Genomic DNA, 21,554 nt, shown 5'->3' with positions numbered 1-21,554 from the left:
TTTAAACAACAAAAGGAATAAATACTCATAATTAATTAAATAACATTTATTCCACGTAATTTGATTCTAGGCGCAACTACGAAACATTAGGCTTTCCAATATAATAATATCAACAATAATATAAAGCAATTAAACAATTATTAATAGTATTATAAATGATGTTTATTATGTATATAATATCTTAGGTATTTTTCATTTGTATTTATCTACATATAATATAATCGTTTGCTATTTCGAATTTATCGTTATTTTCTTTCCATAAATCAAATGCTATATATTTTGGCTGAAGTGCTATCTCAAACAACAAGCACATTTGAACCAGAAAAAACTCAATTTGTCAAGTTTTTTGCTCCATGGTGTGGTCACTGTAAGGCTCTTGCTCCAGAGTATGAAAGACTTTCTACACTATCTAAATACGATATTGTCGAAATCGACTGTACTGAAAACAGTGAAGTCTGTGGAAAATATGGAGTATCAGGTTACCCAGCACTTAAGTTTTTCTATGGAGGAAATACTTTTGATTATGATGGTGAGCGTAATGCTGAAGCCATGATCAATTTTATGGAAGCTATGCAAGGAGATGTACTTATTGAAGGAAAAGAAGAGACTGGTGATAAATTTATCTGGTTCAGCGAGTAACTTAGCAGAGAATAAAAGCTCTTTGAAGCAGTAAAAGGAAAAGTTAAAATTGAAGTTAAAAAAGGTGCGAATAAGCTTGTTTTTAAGGGTAAAGACAGAGAAGTTATTTTCTAAGGAAAATTTGATGGTGAAACTATCAGAAAATGGATTCTGAGCGTGAAGCACGGCCTGCTGCCGGCCCTCGGGCCCGACAACTACAGGGACATCAGTCTCAGGAAGCTCGCCATGTACGCGCACGCCTCCGGGGAGAACGTCAGGGACGTGGTGGAGGCCGTCGAGACCGCCGCCGGGGACTTCAACTACGCGCACGTGGACGGCGGCAAGTGGGACTCCTTCATCAAGGACTTCAACTGCACCGTGCTCCCCTGCGCGCTCGTCATGGACGGCACTACCAAGTACGCCGCCGAGGTCGCGGACTTCGCCGGCTTCCTCCCCTTCGTGGACCAGGTCCGCAAGGGCCTCGTGGCGCCCGTCGCCGGCTCCCCCGCCAAGGCCAGGGCCGAGCTCCGCGGCAGGTACCAGGAGTTCATGGGCTGGGTGGTCCAGTACAGCCAGCTCCAGCAGGCCCTGATCGTGGGCGCCCTCACGCTCGTCGCCGGCCTCCTCGTCGCCGTGCCCCTCGCCGTGTGCGCCGTCAAGTGCTGCTCCGCCGCGGCCGAGGCAGCCCCCGCCGAGAAGTCCGACCCCGAGCCGAAGAAGGCCGAGCCCGCCAAGGCCGCGGTCAAGAAGGCCAAGAAGAGCGAGTGACCGACCTGCTACTATATATTACCGTACCCGCGAAAATGCACGTCTGCCCCGTCACGCTGCGCAATGCCTTCCGCGGCCGCCAGACCGCCTCCGCCCAGCAGCTCGAGCCCCGGCGCCCCCAGCCAGCCCCGCGACCCGTCAAGGCGGACTACCTGGCGCAGCTCCGGGCGCAGCGGGACAGCCGCCAGCCGCTTCCCAGCCAGCGGCCCCCGACTCCCTAGTAGCTGCTCCACCCTGCCACCAGACGGCCCTCCGTGGCCGTGACGGCACCGCCGCGCCAGCTGCTGCACGCCTTCAGCACCAGCGCACAACGCGGAACCATCGACCTGGAGGACATCCTCTTCGACTGACAGCGTACGAACCCGATCACTCAGAGCTTCTTGGCCTTCCTCTTGCTCTGCTTCTTCATCTGCTTCATGAGCAAAACGATCCCTATGATGCTGGTTACGACCAGGATGGCTATTACCAGCAGAGAAATGCCCATCACAACGCCCTAAACTACCCTGTAGTCGTCCTCGAAAATGAAATTTGCAAAGATTACCCCAGGCAGCAGGCTAAGCTCCAGTTCGTAAAACGCTTCCGGGTTGCTCTAAACACGCTTAATGAGCATGATGCATTTCACATCGCAGGGGAAGCCTATTGGCTCTCTGAGAGTGTTGACCTTTTGTTGAACCTCGAAAGATAACTTTGTGTCATCGAATGGAGTGGGATCAGAGTTCTAGAAAACCGTGAACTTGATATTCAGAACAGAATTAGGTGTAATATTAAACGCGACTGTAGAAAAAACCTGGATTTTGGCTTGCTTGTAGCCTAAGCTGGTCACCACCGCGGAGACTTCCTTATTTTGAATCTCCACACTCTGCTTCTCGATGTGGACGTACTGCGATCCGAGCTGGAAGATAATATCAAGATAGATCGACGTTGATATATCTGGGGTGTTTGCGATGTCGTAGAAGTCCAGACAGAGTTTTCTCTCCAGCTCACGACCCTGGTTGCACGTGAACGACAGAAACCTAATATTTCTGTCAAAAGTGCTTGTCGAGATCGTTACTTACTGCGCATTACTAGCATTTGGGGCTATTCCGGAAATCCGGTACATGATGTTGTCAAATTTGAGTTTTTCGATGTCCGTTTAGAGGTTCGCAATGTTCGGACTATACTACATTCTGAGCATGTAGATGCCCTAAAACAGGCCCAGCTGGGGCTTCTGCGCTGGGTTCCAGAAGGTGTCGGTTCCCGATACGAACCCCGTGCTGGTGACCTCGCCGATGTTGTGGTCGAACGTGACGACCGCGCCGCCCTGGAGCGACTCGAAGGTCACGGTGGCGTTGGGGGCGACAATCAGCAGCAGCTGCTCGGATTGGGGTCCGGTGAGGGTTACTTCCAGGGTCAGCTTCTCACCTTTCTTGTAATCGTCTTGGAAGGTTTTGACTTCTAGGCTGAAGATAGACCCCTGGACGTTCAGCGTCGCCGAGGTCAGCTCCCCGATAGTTACAGGCGGCGTTGCCCCATCCGTTATCGTGTCAAACTGGTTGGTGCAGAGCTTGGTGGAGTGCATGGTGACGATGAGCTTGGTCTCGTGGATGTTCACGGTGGAGGAGGGCTCGAAGCACTGCGTGAGCGAGGACTTCTGCTCCTGGAAGATGAAGATGCTGCGCTCCGTGATGTAGCCGTAGGAGTACACGTTGAGCACCACGAACTCCTCGGAGGCGATGTCCGGGACGCCCTCGAACACGAGCTCCGTGGTGTTGGCGTAGGAGAAGTTCGCGACCTGGATGCGCTGGATGGGGATACCAGACTTCTGGAAGGCCAGCTGCGCCTCGACGCCCTGCGGGAAGACGGCGCACTGCGTGTTGTTCTCGGAGGCGAGGGTGACCACGATGCGGTTGATGTTCCGGTTGTAGAGTATGGTGGTCTGCGTGGAGTAGCAGTTCGTGAGGTTGGTCTGGTACTTCGTGTAGATGAACTCCGTCGTCAGCGTTGCCACGACCAGCTGCATTTATAAATTTGGTTTGATGTATTTTATTTGAATAATATTAATAAATAAAAATATATCTTATGTTTAGTAATGGAATTAATTGTTATTTTTTGACGTATTATATGTTTTTTGTTTTTACATTAATATAGATGTATTAATTAAGTGTATCAACTATCAATAATATTTCACACCCTTCCTAAAATATATGAAAATAAATTTATTGAAAAAATAGTATCACAGCTTCTTGGCCTTCCTCTTGCTCTGCTTCTTCATCTGCTTCATGAGCAAAACGATCCCTATGATGCTGGTTACGATCAGGATGGCTATTACCAGTAGAGAAATGCCCATCACAACGCCCTAAACTACCCTGTAGTCGTCCTCGAAAATGAGGTCTCCAAAGATTACCCCAGGTAGCAAGCTAAGCTCCAGCTGGTAAAACGCGTCGTCGTAGCTCTGGACTCTACTCATCAGCGTCATGCACTTTTCGTTGCAGGCAAAACGGATCGGAGCTAGAATAGTGCTTACAGCTTGACTGACTTCAAATGTTAGAGCTGGATCCTCAAAGGGAGCTGAATTCGAATTTTACAAAACGGTGAATTTCACCTTTAGCATCGAATTCGGTGGAATCGGGAAGTGGCTTTTTGACATAACCTAAATGTAGGCTTCTTTATGCCCTACGCTCACGACTGATGCAGAAATCTGTTTGACTTAAATCTCCACGTTCTATTTCTCGATGTGGACGTACTGCGATCCGAGCTGGAAGATAATATCGAGATAGAGCGAAGTTGATATACCTGGGGTGCTGGCGACGTTGTAGAAGTCCATACAAAGCTATCTTTCTAGTTTGCGGCCTTGATTGCACGCAAAGGCGATGAAACGGAGATTTTCGTCGAAAACTGTCGTCTGTATAGTAATTTATTACGCATTCCTCGAATTTGGGGATAATCCTGTGATTCTGTACATAATGTTGTCGAATTTGAGTTTTTCGATGTCCGTTTAGAGGTTCGCAATGTTCGGACTATACTACATTCTGAGCATGTAGATGCCCTAAAACAGGCCCAGCTGCGGCTTCTGCGCGGGGTTCCAGAAGGTGTCGTCGCCAACTACGATCCCCGTGCTGGTGACCTCGCCGATGTTGTGGTCGAACGTGACGACCGCGCCGCCCTGGAGCGACTCGAAGGTCACGGTGGCGTTGGGGGCGACAATCAGCAGCAGCTGCTCGGATTGGGGTCCGGTGAGGGTTACTTCCAGGGTCAGCTTCTCACCTTTCTTGTAATCGTCTTGGAAGGTTTTGACTTCTAGGCTGAAGATAGACCCCTGGACGTTCAGCGTCGCCGAGGTCAGCTCCCCGATAGTTACAGGCGGCGTTGCCCCATCCGTTATCGTGTCAAACTGGTTGGTGCAGAGCTTGGTGGAGTGCATGGTGACGATGAGCTTGGTCTCGTGGATGTTCACGGTGGAGGAGGGCTCGAAGCACTGCGTGAGCGAGGACTTCTGCTCCTGGAAGATGAAGATGCTGCGCTCCGTGATGTAGCCGTAGGAGTACACGTTGAGCACCACGAACTCCTCGGAGGCGATGTCCGGGACGCCCTCGAACACGAGCTCCGTGGTGTTGGCGTAGGAGAAGTTCGCGACCTGGATGCGCTGGATGGGGATACCAGACTTCTGGAAGGCCAGCTGCGCCTCGACGCCCTGCGGGAAGACGGCGCACTGCGTGTTGTTCTCGGAGGCGAGGGTGACCACGATGCGGTTGATGTTCCGGTTGTAGAGTATGGTGGTCTGCGTGGAGTAGCAGTTCGTGAGGTTGGTCTGGTACTTCGTGTAGATGAACTCCGTCGTCAGCGTTGCCACGACCAGCTGCATTTGTAAAATGATAGTTAAATCATGTGACGCATATTAACGCTTAATTAGATAGTAGTTAAATTATTTTTTACAGTGTATCTAAATTTTAATACTCGTGTATTTATTTCATGATTATTTGATTATACACCATTTATATATATGATAGTACTAAATATTCACTGTTCAAAAAGAAAAATAGATGTATAAATTAGGATATAGTATTATAATAATATATTGAGATAAAATTTATATACCACTATTAGTAATTATTAAATTAAAAAGATCAAACTACATATCAAACAATTACTGTGAATATTTGTTTTATAGTAAGAGGTGATAAACCCTATGTAACTTATAGTTATATATTAAAATAATAGCGTAGTGATATTTACTATAATAAAATACATATGTTTTAATGTTAATTTAAAACGAATATAAAAATTTAATTATGTATATGTATACTTAAGTTTTATATTATTAAAAGATATATTTTTTAATAAATTAACTACTTATTAATATGGAGTACCAGAGAAATAAATCCACAAGGATTTAAAATATAAAGATTTCCAAATAAAGGATGTACTTTATTCTTAGAATAAGTAACTTTTTCAGAAACGCAATCTTCTTTGTTAAAGCATAATATATAGTAACTATATATGATTTTTAATTATTATAATTTATTATTGGTTAGTTGCAATAACTTCGAAATGTTACTATTAAAGGAATATCATATTATAACTGTTATAATTTAGTAAACTTTTATTAATGAAATTGTTAAATAAATCTATTTTCTCATTTAATGTCGTTTTAATTTTGTTTTCAATAACTAATTTTAGATTAAAGGTATAAAAACAAATTTTACAAATAGTAAAAATTAAGATGTCATAAACTAACTTTTCCAACTAAATCCATCATCCTATAAAAATAAAATCATTAAAATGTTACGTATTTTCTTAAAGAAGTTTTAAATTTGTTTTTTAAACTGTAAGTGTATACTTAGCGCTAAACTGAAACTTATTAAAAAATTATATGATTTACTAAGTTACTATAAAACAAAAACAATATAATATTATAGTATAAATTCCTATTAATTTCCTTTTTACAAATAATTAAAAATGTACAAGCCACGTTTTCATTCTCCAACACGTCCATAGTCATAACCATCTTCAAAGTAACTCTGTTCCTCTTTGTAATATAATAATAAACTAAGAAAATCATCAACTACACATTTTTAATAAACAAAGCAATCAAAATTAGTGAATATGGTTACTTCAGAAACTCTCGAATAAGAGGAGCAAAAATTAAAGTCAATACGTCCAATTTTAAGTAATTAAAATACAATACGGAAAGTAGTTCCTCTGAATGATTTTGAGAGTATGGTATTCGAAGATTTTAAAACAAAAAATGTTAATAGTAGGATCAAAAAGTTTAAATCCGATTTTTGTGGTCGTCTTAAAGACTGATAGATAGTGTTTAATTTTATTTGGAGCATTAATTAATACTTTGTATAAAGAATATGAGATATTTTTCTCTTATTGTATATTATATAATAGTAATGTATCTATTTGATCCCACTCCTCAATATGTTATTTGCTTTGTCAGCATATTTGCCTAATTCGGTTTTATTGTTACATAATGGGGAAGACATTGAGGATTTTAGCTAAATTTTAAGTGGAACAGAAATGAATATCACTAAAATCTAAATGTTAGAAGGAGTAGTCCTACCATAATTTTTTAATGAAGGTGCACCACAGTTTTCCCATATTATTATTTTAGGAGATGCCTCTTATTTGAATAGACAGTAATAAGAACAAATAGCACGTTTTGTTGATGGATAAGATGATCCTGATTTTTCTCGTTCCTCTAATTTTGAAAAAGAGACCTTATTTTTTACTGAAAAGAAGGGAATTTTTGGTAAATAGTTTGAACCTTATCCAGGTGCATCATTACTTATTGCTTCTTCATCAGAAATTAAATTCTTGTTAAATAAATTAGGTTTAAAATAAAACAAGTTATAAGCTAACATTCCTATTTTTACATAGAATGTGATTACGCAATATAATATTACTCCAGTTACATCTTATCGTACAATAACTTAAAATTTTAAGAACCCTAACTAAAAACTTTTTAATATTTATGAATCATCAAACTAAGTAATGTGTGGAGCATTCAGGGGAATTTAAAATAATGCTAGAGTTGTTTATATTGGTACCTCGGAGATTTTTATTAACGCTAATTAAAATATACCATTTACTTATGATATTATATCTTGGTTTTCTATGCGTAAAAATCTTGTAAGAGTTTTAGATTGGTCACATGAGTCTTTAAGTACTCAAGCTTGTATTAAACGTTTAGATTTGTCTATTCCTTCTAACAACAAAGTAAGAGAGGGTAATTTAGTTCTCATTAAACTTAATGTTTAAGAACTATAGGGGAAAGTCTGGAGAGCTAAAATATTTGAAGCATATGATTCATTTGATTAAATGGTTTAAACTTTAGGGTTTTTGACTCTTAATAATTCAAATCATACATCTGTTATGAAAAAATAAATTTCAAGTTTCAAAAATAATTATGATTTTTGTATACGTTAAGTGTTAAATTAGTCATATAAGTATGTACATTTATAGGCAGAAGAATTATTTATTTAATCTTAATTTGCTGTTAATTTTGTTTAAATTTAAAACGGAACACTTTATGCACTAATGGTCCCTGATTTTTCTCGCTCTTACTCAGTGTCAGTTGATCTTGATATCGATGGATTTAATAGAGTTAATTTAGTTTAAAGAGTCCATGCTCATGTTGATAGAGTTGAAACTAGAAAATTTGATATATTTAATAGTGTTTGGAGTATCTGCTTATTTTTAAATGCTGTTTTAGCAATTATTGCTGGTCTCATCCTTTAAGGTGAAGATGACAAGCAAGAATGATATTATTTATGCTCACTAGACACTCTCTAACGTTTAGATTACATTCCAGATAAATTTGTTCAAAATTCCTTTAAATATATTTGGTTGACCAAATTCATTCCAAATAATTATTTTTATTTCGTCTACTGACTTCTTTTTCAAGTAAAGACTCTATACAGCTTCACGAATTTTTGATTTATTCTAAATATCACTACTGTATTTCAGTTAAAATGAATAATTCATTATTTTTGACTCAGGACTTTTAAATTTCTGCTTAAGTTGAGAAAATAGAATTAACCTTTCATCGGAAGGCAAAGAATTGATTGCCTATACTAACTATTCAGGTAGTTAATATTACTCACATCTGGCTTGTTTCTTTAAAACTCTTGTTACATGGCGAATAAATTTATCTTCAGACATATTTCAGTTTTATCAAGGATAGAAATATCGTTATAATTACTATAAAACAAAAATAAACAACAATAAAAACAATATTGTAGAGTGATTAAATAAAGTATAATTTATATAATATTTAACTACTAGTTATACTATATAGATGTAGTTTCTAATTTAACTAACCTTAGAAATGGTATTTTGCAAATATAAATTATACTAACACTCAACTTCGAATTTAATTAGTATTGTAATGATTAAACTATATTTTCCCTTATTTCAGATGAAAAATATATATAAATTGAATACTTTGAAAACACTTAAACAGAATAACTATATTAAATTACGTAATTCTCAACTTATCATTAACACTACTTTTCTAGTATATTTAAACATGCTTGTTTTTAACAAGCTGAAATAGTATAATGGTAGTACAGTCGGTTGTGGTCCGACTGGTCTGAGTTCAATTCTCGGTTTCGGCACATTTTCCTACGAAGCCGTACCCAACCCTTACAATGGAGGCAAAGCAATTAATCCAGCTCGTCTAAAACTTTCCAAAACGCGCCCAGGCGCTCAAAGAACTCCAAATAACCTTAATCAAGACCTCATGCAATATAGCACATCTCCAAGGCCACCCCATCCGTGCACGCCGCACTTTCCCCCCACATACTCATAAGACCATTTCTACTACCTTTTCTTAACTAAAGGAATTGGTAGACCGGTAGGTGGCATCAATCGGTGATTTTACAACCATCTACGAGCGACAGTTCGAGTCCGTCCGCGACCAATTAAATTCTGAAATTGCGAGTCTCAAAACCGTCGAGAACTACGCTGAGCTGCCCGAACTGACCCGTTCGAGCGGCGGCCTTTTCCAGTTCCAGGAGCTCTCGATCGCGCTGCAGGACCGCCTTTTCACGGCGCGGGCGCGGCTCGCGGCGCTGTTCCTGACGGCCAAGACGTACGAACTGCGCGCGGACGAGCTGCTGGCGGCGGCGCGGACGCGCATTTTCGCGGCCTTCGCGGCCTACAAAACGGCGCTTTTGGAGCTCATCGACGCCCACCGGCGCGCGCTGCGCGACTGCACGCAGCGCAAAGTCGAGGAGATCTACGCGGATCCGAGCGTCCTGGGGCCCCACTCGCTCAAGATCATCTACTCGCTCCAGCTCAGCGAGAACCGCATTGCGAGCTCCACGACAAATGTGGAGGTTAGTGGGAGTGGGAGTGTTAGTGGGAGGGAGAGTGTTAGTGGGAGGGAGAGGGAGAGGGAGGTGGGGAAGAAGGTCACGTGAGAACTGCGCTGTGGATTTGAAAGAATATTTTGTATTAAAATATATAATAATTATATGAATTATAATATATGGATGGAAAAGTTCTATTAAGTATATATAAGGTATAATATGAATAAAATTCTACGGTGAATTTTAAAAGAGTAAAATTAGATTATTATATCATTATATAAAAATACATGTAAAACTAAAAACTAATTTTATATATAAGAATTAATTATTTAAAAGGGAGGTTTAACCTGTATATCGAGACATTAATATTTGTATATATAAATCACAATGTATTGTAAACCTGTATCCTATTTCAGAAACTAGCCAAACTTATATTTTATAGGTAAATAAAGTAATTCACTCTCTTCAGAAATGACCGCCTAACTAATATTACGGACATTCGATTTTCCATCTCAAAAAAGCGAAACAAAAGCAGTCAAGTAACAGCAGCAAAGGAGTTTCAGCCTTATGGACCTGATAGCTGAGAAGCACGCAGAGATCAGGTCCTACAAAAAGGAATCATACTAGGGTTGCCGAACACGCGGAACAATTGGATATTTGTAGTGAAAGAATTAGAAATCATCCTGATAGTTTTGTAGAGATTAGTAAAGAAGCAAAAGCTATTAATTCTAAATTGCTCATCTATAATTATTATAAAATTATTCTCAAGTTGCAATTGAATAATAATTTATTTTATATTATATATATATATATATATATATATAATAATGATATATATAAAATGGATAAACCTGAATCAATCTTAGAATTGATTTAGTAGTCGGAGCAAAAGCTGCAGGGTAGCAAAAATAATGCAGAGTTCTGCACTCTAGATCAGTTCTGTTCTGGCCTTGTCACTAAGATCACGCAAACCACACGTCGTATCTAGGCGATTCCGTTTCAAACGTGTCTCATATCGCACACAGGATTAATTTTGGAAACAACGCGTGGATTAGCATACTACGTTGAATTTTGCGAAAAACAGCCCATAATGGTGCATCATGTCACGGGTGAGTGGAATAAACGCGGGAAAACATCGTGGAGCTACGGGAACTTCAAATGGCTCTACACTGAAACCTACCAGGTTCCCGTTGTATCGTACAATGTACAGTATGTGGCCTAGAAATTTGCTTCAATTAGCCAACGCCAGGGCGACTACACGCTATCCGGAAACAATTGTCATTATGTAGCAGAAAACGTCCTGGCACAGCTGAAAGTGTGCAGTAAGGCACGGATGTATTATGGCACAAGAATTAAAGACGAGGACTAGCTGTTTGATCCCCTTACTGATATTAGGCCAGTTTTTTAGATATGATGTCGGTGCTTGAGTGATTGAGTATGATATTTTGGGTTAAGTTTGGTAAATTAATATAATATTGGTAAAGATTGTCTTTAAACGATTAAAAATTTCTATTTAACAGCTAGGTAGAATTATTTAAGGAGATCATTTAACTAGTTATTTAGAAATAAAAGCTGATATTTCTTAGTTAAGTAATTAAATATAGGTAAGCTAATTTACTAATTGTATGTTAATATGCGATCTGTCGTGTTTTAGAAATAAATTTTAAAATTCTCATCTAGTAAATGATTAGTAAACTTATAGCTATGCAGTTTATTCTATAATAATTTTTAAGAAAAATAATCATATAATTTGAAATTTAGTTAATTTGACAAATTTATTACCAATTTCCTGATAAATTTAAGACACAGGTAAATTACACAGTAAATTTGTCCATTAAAGATTAATATGCTCGAATTTTTGTTTAGTTTTCTATAATAATTGTAAGTTTAACCTCAGAAAACTTACATTCTTTACGTTAATTTGTTCATTAATGATAGTGTAGATTCCTATTTGTATGTTAGTTTCATATCAATGGATTAGAGAATTGGTGAATTTTATACATAATAAAATTTACGCATTTGATGATAAGGATACATTTGCATAAGAACTGTAGTAATTTATTCTCAGATATTGAGCGTAAACATACTAAATTTTTGATTAGTGAGACATAAAATATAATCGATAGTTTTATCTAAATAACTCTACAGTCGTTTAATTATTCAAAAGTATTATATTAATGGTATAATCCATGTTATTCACAATTATTTTTACTGAATATTTTTATTACATCTGATGTATTTATCTACATTTACTGTGTAAACGCATATTTTAATTATTTATTATATAGATAATAATCCCCTTTTATTTTTATAAAATGGGGTGTGGTAGTTAACAGATAAAATCAATACCTGAAGTACCGGTTATGATGCTGAAAAAGAGAAAAACAGGTCTTACACATTTATAAACTGAAAAAATAAACTTGTTCAGCGAGGATCTTATTGATCACCTAGACCTTGTGGAGCTATCTCCAGTTTATTCGAATCTGACACTTTCAGCCTCGATAAAGTCTATGGAGTTATTTTCTGGACAGTTATCTTCTTCAATGAAATTTTAGAAGGACAGCCGGATGAGTTTTTAGCCTATTTTAAGTCTGATGTCATAAATTGACTTTTACGACGATTTAGAAGAATGATATTAGTTACATCACTTATGCTTAATCAATTTCCGCTTGATCTTAGCTAGTTTCTTGAATTAACAGCTTTCGAAATCTTGTTCATATATGGCATTTTTTTATTGCTTTTCAACCTGTAATTGCAGTTTCAAGTACCTCTTATATGAATTTTCATCGTAAATTGTACCAGTGGTTATATACCTAGCGTCTAAGAGCTTCTCGGGATTGTTGTGAAAAATTCGAGGTTAGAATGAGCATTTTAGCATATTTTTATTATATTCTTTATTTTATATCTGTTGTGGAACTGAAACTCGTTACTTTAGTGTTATTTTCATTTATTATGATAAAATCAAGTAGTCTTCAAGTTGCACAGGCTAAATATTTTTAATTAACACAGTATCGTCATCAGAATCAGGGAAAATATTTTATTGGGTGCCTTGGTGTGGAAAAACACACTTTTAAAAATCTTTGGTTGAACAGAATTATTATTACATTTTAACAACTTTATTTTAAGTGAATATAAATAGAATATAAATAATAAATGGAAATAATGTTCAGAGCCAAAACAAAAATTTTCTTTTTTCTCCTTCACCTTTTTTAGTAATATCAGGGACGAAGTTTTCTCTTCTTCTAACCTCTAACAATGCATTTAATTTATTCTAATGATTTTCTGACTCTTATGATTTTTATTTCAATTATTCGCTCAATTCTAAATTAGTTGACTCTAACATGGTAATGTAACTAATTAGATCAGTTTTATCCCATTAATTGTAATCTTTAGATGGCTTTTATACTAACTTTTATGTTTCTACTTTTTCTTCTTCGTGCAGAAGATTTTCCTAATCTACTGTCTTCAATACTTATTTTTGTTAAACTGCGAACTCTATTTTCGCTACTTCATTTAGTTTTTCGGATATCTAAGCTGAAATCTATTCGTCTTTTGTTTATAAAAACGAACCGGTCTATAAAACAGCAAATGAGAATTTATTGAAGTCTGGCTCCTTAACATTAAGTTATTCTAGCTGCTAGTTTAATACTAATTCTACAGTCTTTACAACTGCTCGCAGATTCATCTATACTACTTTTTCACTAGATAATAATGAAGTGTCAAAGATAAATCTTTTAGGTGGTTATGCTCCATTTTTGATCAAATATGTCATGTATAGAATACCATTCTAAATCTCTAGCTCAGGGTACAGCTTCTACAACTCTTGCGAATAGTCCATTCGAGAAATGTAGATTTATTATTGGTATATAAAGTATTATCAAAAATTCTATAACATTATTATATATTATAATACATATTTTTGGAAAATGCCAGAATTTTCTGATTTGCAACTAAACCAGTTATCACTTAAGCCCACTATTACCACCGCATCAGCGCTTATCGTACAGCTGAAAAACACGACTAACCCTTATATCAACCCGAACCACGAAAACACTATTCTTTTAACGCAGAAACTGAACGACAAAATAAAGCGAATTTTCGGCCTAGAAAGCCAGCGACGCAAAACTGCAAACTGCAGAAATTCGCATCGCCAAAAATGAATTTTAGGCCGAAATCGAGAAACTGAAAAACTAAAGTATACAAAAAGGAGTGGAAAACCAAATTCAATTTCAAAAGTTGTGCGAGCGCATACCCTTAGAGGCCAAATCGAGCAGCTCAAGAAAGTAACAGGCCAGTTTGCGCAGAAATCGGGCTTTACGCCGATAATCCAATATCTGGAATACGTCCAAAACAACGTTTCTGCGTCCAGGGCGTCGCGGGGCAAAATTCTGCGATTTTCAGAAATTTTGACGTTCTGGAGCGGAAATTTTGACTCTCCCGGGACGCTTATATCAGTTAAAACACAGAAATGAGCAATGAAGTGGGGCTGAAATTGCGCCTTTTAGGACATATTTTTGCGCAATTTAAAGCGCAAAAACAGCTTTTCTGGAGACGCGCATTAGAAGGCGAACGAGGCGCTCAGCATCTCGCAATGACCCAAAAAGCGGCGCATTTGCAGGCAGTGAAAATTTCAATTTCGACGACGAGAACGCGAGCCGGAAATCGCGAATTCGGGCGAATTGGGGTGTAAAAGTTAGTATCTTGAGAGCGTGAAATTAGTATCTTGAGAGCGTGAAATTAGTATCTTGAGAGCGTGAAATTAGTATCTTGAGAGCGTGAAATTAGTATCTTGAGAGCGTGAAATTAGTATCTTGAGAGCGTGAAATTAGTATCTTGAGAGCGTGAAATTAGTATCTTGAGAGCGTGAAATTAGTATCTTGAGAACACGAATTTACTACTTTAAGAACACGAATTTACTACTTTGAGAACACGAATTTACTACTTTGAGAACACGAATTTACTACTTTGAGAACACGAATTTACTACTTAAGAACACGAATTTACTACTTTGAGAACACGAATTTACTACTTTGAGAACACGAATTTACTACTTTAAGAACACGAATTTACTACTTTGAGAACACGAATTTACTACTTTGAGAACACGAATTTACTACTTTGAGAACACGAATTTACTACTTAAGAACACGAATTTACTACTTTGAGAACACGAATTTACTACTTTGAGAACACGAATTTACTACTTAAGAACACGAATTTACTACTTTGAGAACACGAATTTACTACTTTGAGAACACGAATTTACTACTTTGAGAACACGAATTTACTACTTTGAGAACACGAATTTACTACTTAAGAACACGAATTTACTACTTTGAGAACACGAATTTACTACTTTGAGAACACGAATTTACTACTTTGAGAACACGAATTTACTACTTAAGAACACGAATTTACTACTTTGAGAACACGAATTTACTACTTTGAGAACACGAATTTACTACTTTGAGAACACGAATTTACTACTTTGAGAACACGAATTTACTACTTTGAGAACACGAATTTACTACTTAAGAACACGAATTTACTACTTTGAGAACACGAATTTACTACTTTGAGAACACGAATTTACTACTTAAGAACACGAATTTACTACTTTGAGAACACGAATTTACTACTTTGAGAACACGAATTTACTACTTAAGAACACGAATTTACTACTTAAGAACACGAATTTACTACTTTGAGAACACGAATTTACTACTTTGAGAACACGAATTTACTACTTAAGAACACGAATTTACTACTTTGAGAACACGAATTTACTACTTTGAGAACACGAATTTACTACTTAAGAACACGAATTTACTACTTTGAGAACACGAATTTACTACTTTGAGAACACGAATTTTCCAGTGAGAACACGAATTTACTACTTTGAGAACACGAATTTACTACTTAAGAACACGAATTTACTACTTTGAGAACACGAATTTACTACTTAAGAACACGAATTTACTACTTTGAGAACACGAATTTACTACTTTAAGAACACGAATTTACTACTTTGAGAACACGAATTTACTACTTAAGAACACGAATTTACTACTTTGAGAACACGAATTTACTACTTAAGAACACGAATTTACTACTTTGAGAACACGAATTTACTACTTTAAGAACACGAATTTACTACTTTGAGAACACGAATTTACTACTTAAGAACACGAATTTACTACTTAAGAACACGAATTTACTACTTTGAGAACACGAATTTACTACTTTGAGAACACGAATTTACTACTTAAGAACACGAATTTACTACTTTGAGAACACGAATTTACTACTTTGAGAACACGAATTTACTACTTAAGAACACGAATTTACTACTTTGAGAACACGAATTTACTACTTTGAGAACACGAATTTTCCAGTGAGAACACGAATTTACTACTTTGAGAACACGAATTTACTACTTAAGAACACGAATTTACTACTTTGAGAACACGAATTTACTACTTTAAGAACACGAATTTACTACTTTGAGAACACGAATTTACTACTTAAGAACACGAATTTACTACTTAAGAACACGAATTTACTACTTTGAGAACACGAATTTACTACTTTGAGAACACGAATTTACTACTTTGAGAACACGAATTTACTACTTAAGAACACGAATTTACTACTTTGAGAACACGAATTTACTACTTTGAGAACACGAATTTACTACTTTGAGAACACGAATTTACTACTTAAGAACACGAATTTACTACTTTGAGAACACGAATTTACTACTTTGAGAACACGAATTTACTACTTTGAGAACACGAATTTACTACTTAAGAACACGAATTTACTACTTTGAGAACACGAATTTTCCAGTGAGAACACGAATTTACTACTTAAGAACACGAATTTACTACTTTGAGAACACGAATTTACTACTTTAAGAACACGAATTTACTACTTTAAGAACACGAATTTACTACTTTAAGAACACGAATTTACTACTTTAAGAACACGAATTTACTACTTTGAGAACACGAATTTACTACTTTAAGAACACGAATTTACTACTTTGAGAACACGAATTTACTACTTAAGAACACGAATTTACTACTTTGAGAACACGAATTTACTACTTTAAGAACACGAATTTACTACTTTGAGAACACGAATTTACTACTTTAAGAACACGAATTTACTACTTTGAGAACACGAATTTACTACTTAAGAACACGAATTTACTACTTTGAGAACACGAATTTACTACTTAAGAACACGAATTTACTACTTTGAGAACACGAATTTACTACTTTAAGAACACGAATTTACTACTTTGAGAACACGAATTTACTACTTAAGAACACGAATTTACTACTTTGAGAACACGAATTTACTACTTAAGAACACGAATTTACTACTTTGAGAACACGAATTTACTACTTTGAGAACACGAATTTACTACTTAAGAACACGAATTTACTACTTTAAGAACACGAATTTACTACTTAAGAACACGAATTTACTACTTTGAGAACACGAATTTACTACTTAAGAACACGAATTTACTACTTAAGAACACGAATTTACTACTTTGAGAACACGAATTTACTACTTTGAGAACACGAATTTTCCAGTGAGAACACGAATTTACTACTTAAGAACACGAATTTACTACTTTAAGAACACGAATTTACTACTTAAGAACACGAATTTACTACTTAAGAACACGAATTTACTACTTTGAGAACACGAATTTACTACTTTGAGAACACGAATTTACTACTTTGAGAACACGAATTTTCCAGTGAGAACACGAATTTACTACTTTAAGAACACGAATTTACTACTTTGAGAACACGAATTTACTACTTTGAGAACACGAATTTACTACTTAAGAACACGAATTTACTACTTTGAGAACACGAATTTACTACTTAAGAACACGAATTTACTACTTTGAGAACACGAATTTACTACTTAAGAACACGAATTTACTACTTAAGAACACGAATTTACTACTTTGAGAACACGAATTTACTACTTTGAGAACACGAATTTACTACTTTGAGAACACGAATTTTCCAGTGAGAACACGAATTTACTACTTTGAGAACACGAATTTACTACTTAAGAACACGAATTTACTACTTTAAGAACACGAATTTACTACTTTGAGAACACGAATTTACTACTTAAGAACACGAATTTACTACTTAAGAACACGAATTTACTACTTAAGAACACGAATTTACTACTTTGAGAACACGAATTTACTACTTAAGAACACGAATTTACTACTTTGAGAACACGAATTTACTACTTAAGAACACGAATTTACTACTTAAGAACACGAATTTACTACTTTGAGAACACGAATTTACTACTTAAGAACACGAATTTACTACTTTGAGAACACGAATTTACTACTTTGAGAACACGAATTTACTACTTAAGAACACGAATTTACTACTTTGAGAACACGAATTTACTACTTTGAGAACACGAATTTACTACTTAAGAACACGAATTTACTACTTTGAGAACACGAATTTACTACTTAAGAACACGAATTTACTACTTTGAGAACACGAATTTACTACTTTAAGAACACGAATTTACTACTTTGAGAACACGAATTTACTACTTAAGAACACGAATTTACTACTTTGAGAACACGAATTTACTACTTTAAGAACACGAATTTACTACTTTGAGAACACGAATTTACTACTTAAGAACACGAATTTACTACTTAAGAACACGAATTTACTACTTAAGAACACGAATTTACTACTTTGAGAACACGAATTTACTACTTAAGAACACGAATTTACTACTTTGAGAACACGAATTTACTACTTTAAGAACACGAATTTACTACTTAAGAACACGAATTTACTACTTAAGAACACGAATTTACTACTTTGAGAACACGAATTTACTACTTAAGAACACGAATTTACTACTTTGAGAACACGAATTTACTACTTTAAGAACACGAATTTACTACTTTGAGAACACGAATTTACTACTTAAGAACACGAATTTACTACTTAAGAACACGAATTTACTACTTTGAGAACACGAATTTACTACTTTGAGAACACGAATTTACTACTTAAGAACACGAATTTACTACTTTGAGAACACGAATTTACTACTTTGAGAACACGAATTTACTACTTAAGAACACGAATTTACTACTTTGAGAACACGAATTTACTACTTAAGAACACGAATTTACTACTTTGAGAACACGAATTTTCCAGTGAGAACACGAATTTTCACGAACGCTCAAAACTCGTCCTACCAGGGGCCGTATTCTGCGCGTATTTGCCTTATATCAGCTGCGTCCTGTTCGAGTTCGAGTTCAAGTTTATGCTCCACTTGACATTCCCGCTCCACATCGCCCCATTAGCCGCTTTTCAGCTGCGCGTCGATCCCGCTGAGAACGGCGTCGATCCCGCCGCTTTCTTTAGCGGGAGCTGCCCGGATTTGCGTTTCCGGGTCGAATTTTCCGATTTTTCCGAATTTTGTAAATTTTGGCCCAAAAATCGCATCGCAGCCGCGCGAAATGAGCTCGGATTCGTCCATTTTCTCGGCAAATTTGTACCGCATTTCGGGCCCCAAATAGTGCTGTTTCACGCGCTAAAACTAGCCGCCGGCCAGCTCCGATTTCATGAGATTCAGCTGCTCGTTTTTGGACGCCACCAGGGCCTGCAGCTCTGTGACTTCTGACAGCAGAGCGCCGTTCTGCGCGTAGAGGCGGTCCAGCTCCGTCGTGGGGGGCTGGACGGCGCTCAGGAAGCTGTGCTTGAGCACAGCAGACGTTAAATGGTCGTTTTGCTGCTTGAGATGAAAATTTTCATGCTCTAAATCGTAGATTCGCTGTCTTAAGTACTTGTCGTTGTGCGCGACGATTGGCGACTTGTATTTGAGATTTCTGGGGGTTTGAATGAGTAAATCGTCTTCGGTAAGCGATATATTCGATGATATTGAACTAGAAACGTCATTTGCGTGATTTAAAACTTATCGCATTTTTAATTTAAGTTTAATATTATATAATATAGTATAAATGCATTCCTTGCCGTAAATATTTCTATTGTCACAAATGTCAGCCCTGGCTAACCACAAAGCAAAATCTGAATTATCTGCAAAATATTGAACATTTCTACCTAAGAAATCTGGTACTAATCAGTCATTTACAATTTAGCAGTTTTGTCAAAGTTCAAAAATATATTATATAAATTATATATGTATTTGCTATGTTAACCTAATTATTTCCACTCCTTTTCATTTCATCAATGGATATCTAAACGCTACTCTACAACTTCATCAAACTTGGACAGTCCACCTGCCTGAATGCAGCACAACAACTTAATATGCCACATACCGATATTATTCCGGCTCTGAAATCACTGGAATCTAGAGAAATCCTGAGCGCATAACTTGTCACCAAAACAACAACTGAGCTCACCAAATTAGGTCAGGAGGCCGCATAGTATGGAACACCTGAATTTCGCCTCTATAAGGAGGTGGAAACCCCAAAAAATAAGTCAATGTGCTAGTTCGCAGCAGCCGCGCCAGGAGCCCTGCGCCGAAAGCTGATCCGTCTCGACACGACGGCTGGCAAGACCGATCCAATGGTTTTGTAGTAAACCCCTAATACTCCAGATGATGTCCAGACCTAGTTGAACAGCCTAGATTAACTCACTGAGAAGGACATTTCGGCTCTCAAAAAATCGAAACTCCTGTAGGATATCACCACAAAACATTTCCTGATCACTGCTGGGCCCAAATTCTAAGAATTTGGCATCGCTTTTGAGTCGGAGTTGACACAGGCGCACTTGACCTAGGAGGGTGCTGAGGCGTTGCGTTTCAAGCCGCTAAATTTCAATGCACGGGGGAAACCTGTGTCAGTGGGTGCTTTGCATCCTCTGCTCAAGTTCCGGACGCAGTTTATCGCTATCCTCACAGGAATGGGCTTCCAGTAGATGAAAACGGCCAACTACCTCGAATCCTCATTCTGGAACTTCGATGCGCTCTTCCAGCCGCAGCAGCACCCTGCACGTGACATGCACGATACGTTTTTCGTAGCAGGTAAGTACGCAGATTTCGATTTGCGCAACGTCGATAAAAGCTACTTTGAGGCTGTAAAAGCAGCCCACGAGGCTGGCTACAAATATATTTTTGACGACAAGGAAACTTGCAAAAATCTGCTCAGGACTCATACAACAGCTGTGAGCGCTCGTAGGCTATATGAATTGGCGCAGGACTATAAAAACGGAACTTTCAAGCCCATTAAGTCATTTTCTATTGACAGGGTCTTCAGAAATGAGACGTTGGATGCCACTCATCTTTGTGAGTTCCATCAAGTTGAGGGGTTCATTTGCGATGTAAATGTGTCATTAAGGGACTTGATGGGCACGATTAAGGCATTTTTCAAGGAATTAGGTATGGAAAATGTGCGCTTCAAGCCCACTTACAACCCGTACACTGAGCCTAGTATGGAGATATTCTGCCATCATCCTGGGCTTAATAAATGGATCGAGGTAGGTAATTCTGGTATGTTCAGGCCAGAAATGCTTAGAACTATGGGATTTGGGCCTGAAGTCTAGTGTATTGCGTGGGGACTTAGTCTAGAGAGGCCAACCATGATCAAATATGGTATTAACAATATTCGTGATCTTATCGGGCCAGCATGCGACTTGGACATGATTTGTGATTGTGTGGAACCTGGGTTGGAGTGATCTATTGTTTGCAGGCTTAGAGTTAATTGAATTAGTGTTTAAAAATTGATAACTTTATAATTGCTAAATTTGTGTTGAAATATATTTAAAAATTCTTATTACCTATAAATTATTTTACCACATTAACATTAATTCTACTGAAATTTAG

General features: G+C 37.3%; 15 protein-coding genes and 1 non-coding gene across 16 annotated transcripts; 9 read left to right on the top strand and 7 right to left on the bottom strand. All coding sequences in view use genetic code 6, as the record gives it.

Annotated features, from left to right (window-relative positions):
* Positions 1 to 267: 267 nt before the first annotated feature.
* Positions 268 to 1,386, top strand: SS50377_20681 (Protein disulfide isomerase; the record flags this gene model as incomplete). The annotated part of the gene is made up of 1 exon (XM_067904621.1): positions 268 to 1,386. One exon carries the CDS (start codon positions 268 to 270, stop codon positions 1,384 to 1,386), a length of 1,119 nt encoding a protein of 372 aa, XP_067768103.1.
* A 35-nt stretch (positions 1,387 to 1,421) lies between these two features.
* On the top strand, positions 1,422 to 1,736 carry SS50377_20680 (uncharacterized protein; the record flags this gene model as incomplete). The annotated part of the gene is made up of 1 exon (XM_067904620.1): positions 1,422 to 1,736. The coding sequence occupies one exon, from the start codon at positions 1,422 to 1,424 to the stop codon at positions 1,734 to 1,736; it is 315 nt and encodes a 104-aa protein (XP_067768102.1).
* Positions 1,737 to 1,756: 20 nt separating this feature from the next.
* SS50377_20679 (uncharacterized protein) lies at positions 1,757 to 3,385 on the bottom strand (the record flags this gene model as incomplete). The annotated part of the gene is made up of 1 exon (XM_067904619.1): positions 1,757 to 3,385. One exon carries the CDS (start codon positions 3,383 to 3,385, stop codon positions 1,757 to 1,759), a length of 1,629 nt encoding a protein of 542 aa, XP_067768101.1.
* A 213-nt stretch (positions 3,386 to 3,598) lies between these two features.
* On the bottom strand, positions 3,599 to 5,227 carry SS50377_20678 (uncharacterized protein; the record flags this gene model as incomplete). The annotated part of the gene is made up of 1 exon (XM_067904618.1): positions 3,599 to 5,227. The coding sequence occupies one exon, from the start codon at positions 5,225 to 5,227 to the stop codon at positions 3,599 to 3,601; it is 1,629 nt and encodes a 542-aa protein (XP_067768100.1).
* Positions 5,228 to 6,789: 1,562 nt separating this feature from the next.
* Positions 6,790 to 8,133, top strand: SS50377_20677 (uncharacterized protein; the record flags this gene model as incomplete). Its single annotated transcript, XM_067904617.1, has 1 exon — positions 6,790 to 8,133. The coding sequence occupies one exon, from the start codon at positions 6,790 to 6,792 to the stop codon at positions 8,131 to 8,133; it is 1,344 nt and encodes a 447-aa protein (XP_067768099.1).
* Positions 8,134 to 8,145: 12 nt separating this feature from the next.
* SS50377_20676 (uncharacterized protein) lies at positions 8,146 to 8,532 on the bottom strand (the record flags this gene model as incomplete). The annotated part of the gene is made up of 1 exon (XM_067904616.1): positions 8,146 to 8,532. The coding sequence occupies one exon, from the start codon at positions 8,530 to 8,532 to the stop codon at positions 8,146 to 8,148; it is 387 nt and encodes a 128-aa protein (XP_067768098.1).
* A 384-nt stretch (positions 8,533 to 8,916) lies between these two features.
* Positions 8,917 to 8,987, top strand: SS50377_t20009. The gene has a single exon. It is a non-coding gene; the product is annotated as a tRNA-His (tRNA).
* Positions 8,988 to 9,020: 33 nt separating this feature from the next.
* On the top strand, positions 9,021 to 9,794 carry SS50377_20675 (uncharacterized protein; the record flags this gene model as incomplete). Its single annotated transcript, XM_067904615.1, has 1 exon — positions 9,021 to 9,794. The coding sequence occupies one exon, from the start codon at positions 9,021 to 9,023 to the stop codon at positions 9,792 to 9,794; it is 774 nt and encodes a 257-aa protein (XP_067768097.1).
* Positions 9,795 to 10,154: 360 nt separating this feature from the next.
* On the top strand, positions 10,155 to 10,349 carry SS50377_20674 (uncharacterized protein; the record flags this gene model as incomplete). Its single annotated transcript, XM_067904614.1, has 1 exon — positions 10,155 to 10,349. One exon carries the CDS (start codon positions 10,155 to 10,157, stop codon positions 10,347 to 10,349), a length of 195 nt encoding a protein of 64 aa, XP_067768096.1.
* Positions 10,350 to 10,524: 175 nt separating this feature from the next.
* Positions 10,525 to 11,097, top strand: SS50377_20673 (uncharacterized protein; the record flags this gene model as incomplete). The annotated part of the gene is made up of 1 exon (XM_067904613.1): positions 10,525 to 11,097. One exon carries the CDS (start codon positions 10,525 to 10,527, stop codon positions 11,095 to 11,097), a length of 573 nt encoding a protein of 190 aa, XP_067768095.1.
* Positions 11,098 to 11,998: 901 nt separating this feature from the next.
* SS50377_20672 (uncharacterized protein) lies at positions 11,999 to 12,316 on the top strand (the record flags this gene model as incomplete). The annotated part of the gene is made up of 1 exon (XM_067904612.1): positions 11,999 to 12,316. One exon carries the CDS (start codon positions 11,999 to 12,001, stop codon positions 12,314 to 12,316), a length of 318 nt encoding a protein of 105 aa, XP_067768094.1.
* An 11-nt stretch (positions 12,317 to 12,327) lies between these two features.
* SS50377_20671 (uncharacterized protein) lies at positions 12,328 to 12,789 on the bottom strand (the record flags this gene model as incomplete). Its single annotated transcript, XM_067904611.1, has 1 exon — positions 12,328 to 12,789. The coding sequence occupies one exon, from the start codon at positions 12,787 to 12,789 to the stop codon at positions 12,328 to 12,330; it is 462 nt and encodes a 153-aa protein (XP_067768093.1).
* A 60-nt stretch (positions 12,790 to 12,849) lies between these two features.
* SS50377_20670 (uncharacterized protein) lies at positions 12,850 to 13,521 on the bottom strand (the record flags this gene model as incomplete). The annotated part of the gene is made up of 1 exon (XM_067904610.1): positions 12,850 to 13,521. The coding sequence occupies one exon, from the start codon at positions 13,519 to 13,521 to the stop codon at positions 12,850 to 12,852; it is 672 nt and encodes a 223-aa protein (XP_067768092.1).
* A 39-nt stretch (positions 13,522 to 13,560) lies between these two features.
* On the bottom strand, positions 13,561 to 14,295 carry SS50377_20669 (uncharacterized protein; the record flags this gene model as incomplete). The annotated part of the gene is made up of 1 exon (XM_067904609.1): positions 13,561 to 14,295. The coding sequence occupies one exon, from the start codon at positions 14,293 to 14,295 to the stop codon at positions 13,561 to 13,563; it is 735 nt and encodes a 244-aa protein (XP_067768091.1).
* Positions 14,296 to 18,950: 4,655 nt separating this feature from the next.
* On the bottom strand, positions 18,951 to 19,694 carry SS50377_20668 (uncharacterized protein; the record flags this gene model as incomplete). Its single annotated transcript, XM_067904608.1, has 1 exon — positions 18,951 to 19,694. The coding sequence occupies one exon, from the start codon at positions 19,692 to 19,694 to the stop codon at positions 18,951 to 18,953; it is 744 nt and encodes a 247-aa protein (XP_067768090.1).
* A 266-nt stretch (positions 19,695 to 19,960) lies between these two features.
* On the top strand, positions 19,961 to 21,406 carry SS50377_20667 (Phenylalanyl-tRNA synthetase alpha chain; the record flags this gene model as incomplete). The annotated part of the gene is made up of 1 exon (XM_067904607.1): positions 19,961 to 21,406. One exon carries the CDS (start codon positions 19,961 to 19,963, stop codon positions 21,404 to 21,406), a length of 1,446 nt encoding a protein of 481 aa, XP_067768089.1.
* Between the last annotated feature and the right edge of the window lie 148 nt (positions 21,407 to 21,554).

This window comes from Spironucleus salmonicida, chromosome 1 (genome assembly GCF_000497125.1).
Source record: "Spironucleus salmonicida strain ATCC 50377 chromosome 1, whole genome shotgun sequence".
Lineage (NCBI taxonomy): Eukaryota > Fornicata > Diplomonadida > Hexamitidae > Spironucleus > Spironucleus salmonicida.
The sequence above is the reverse complement of the archived record's forward strand: the minus strand, read 5'-3'. Positions and strand labels throughout refer to the sequence as shown.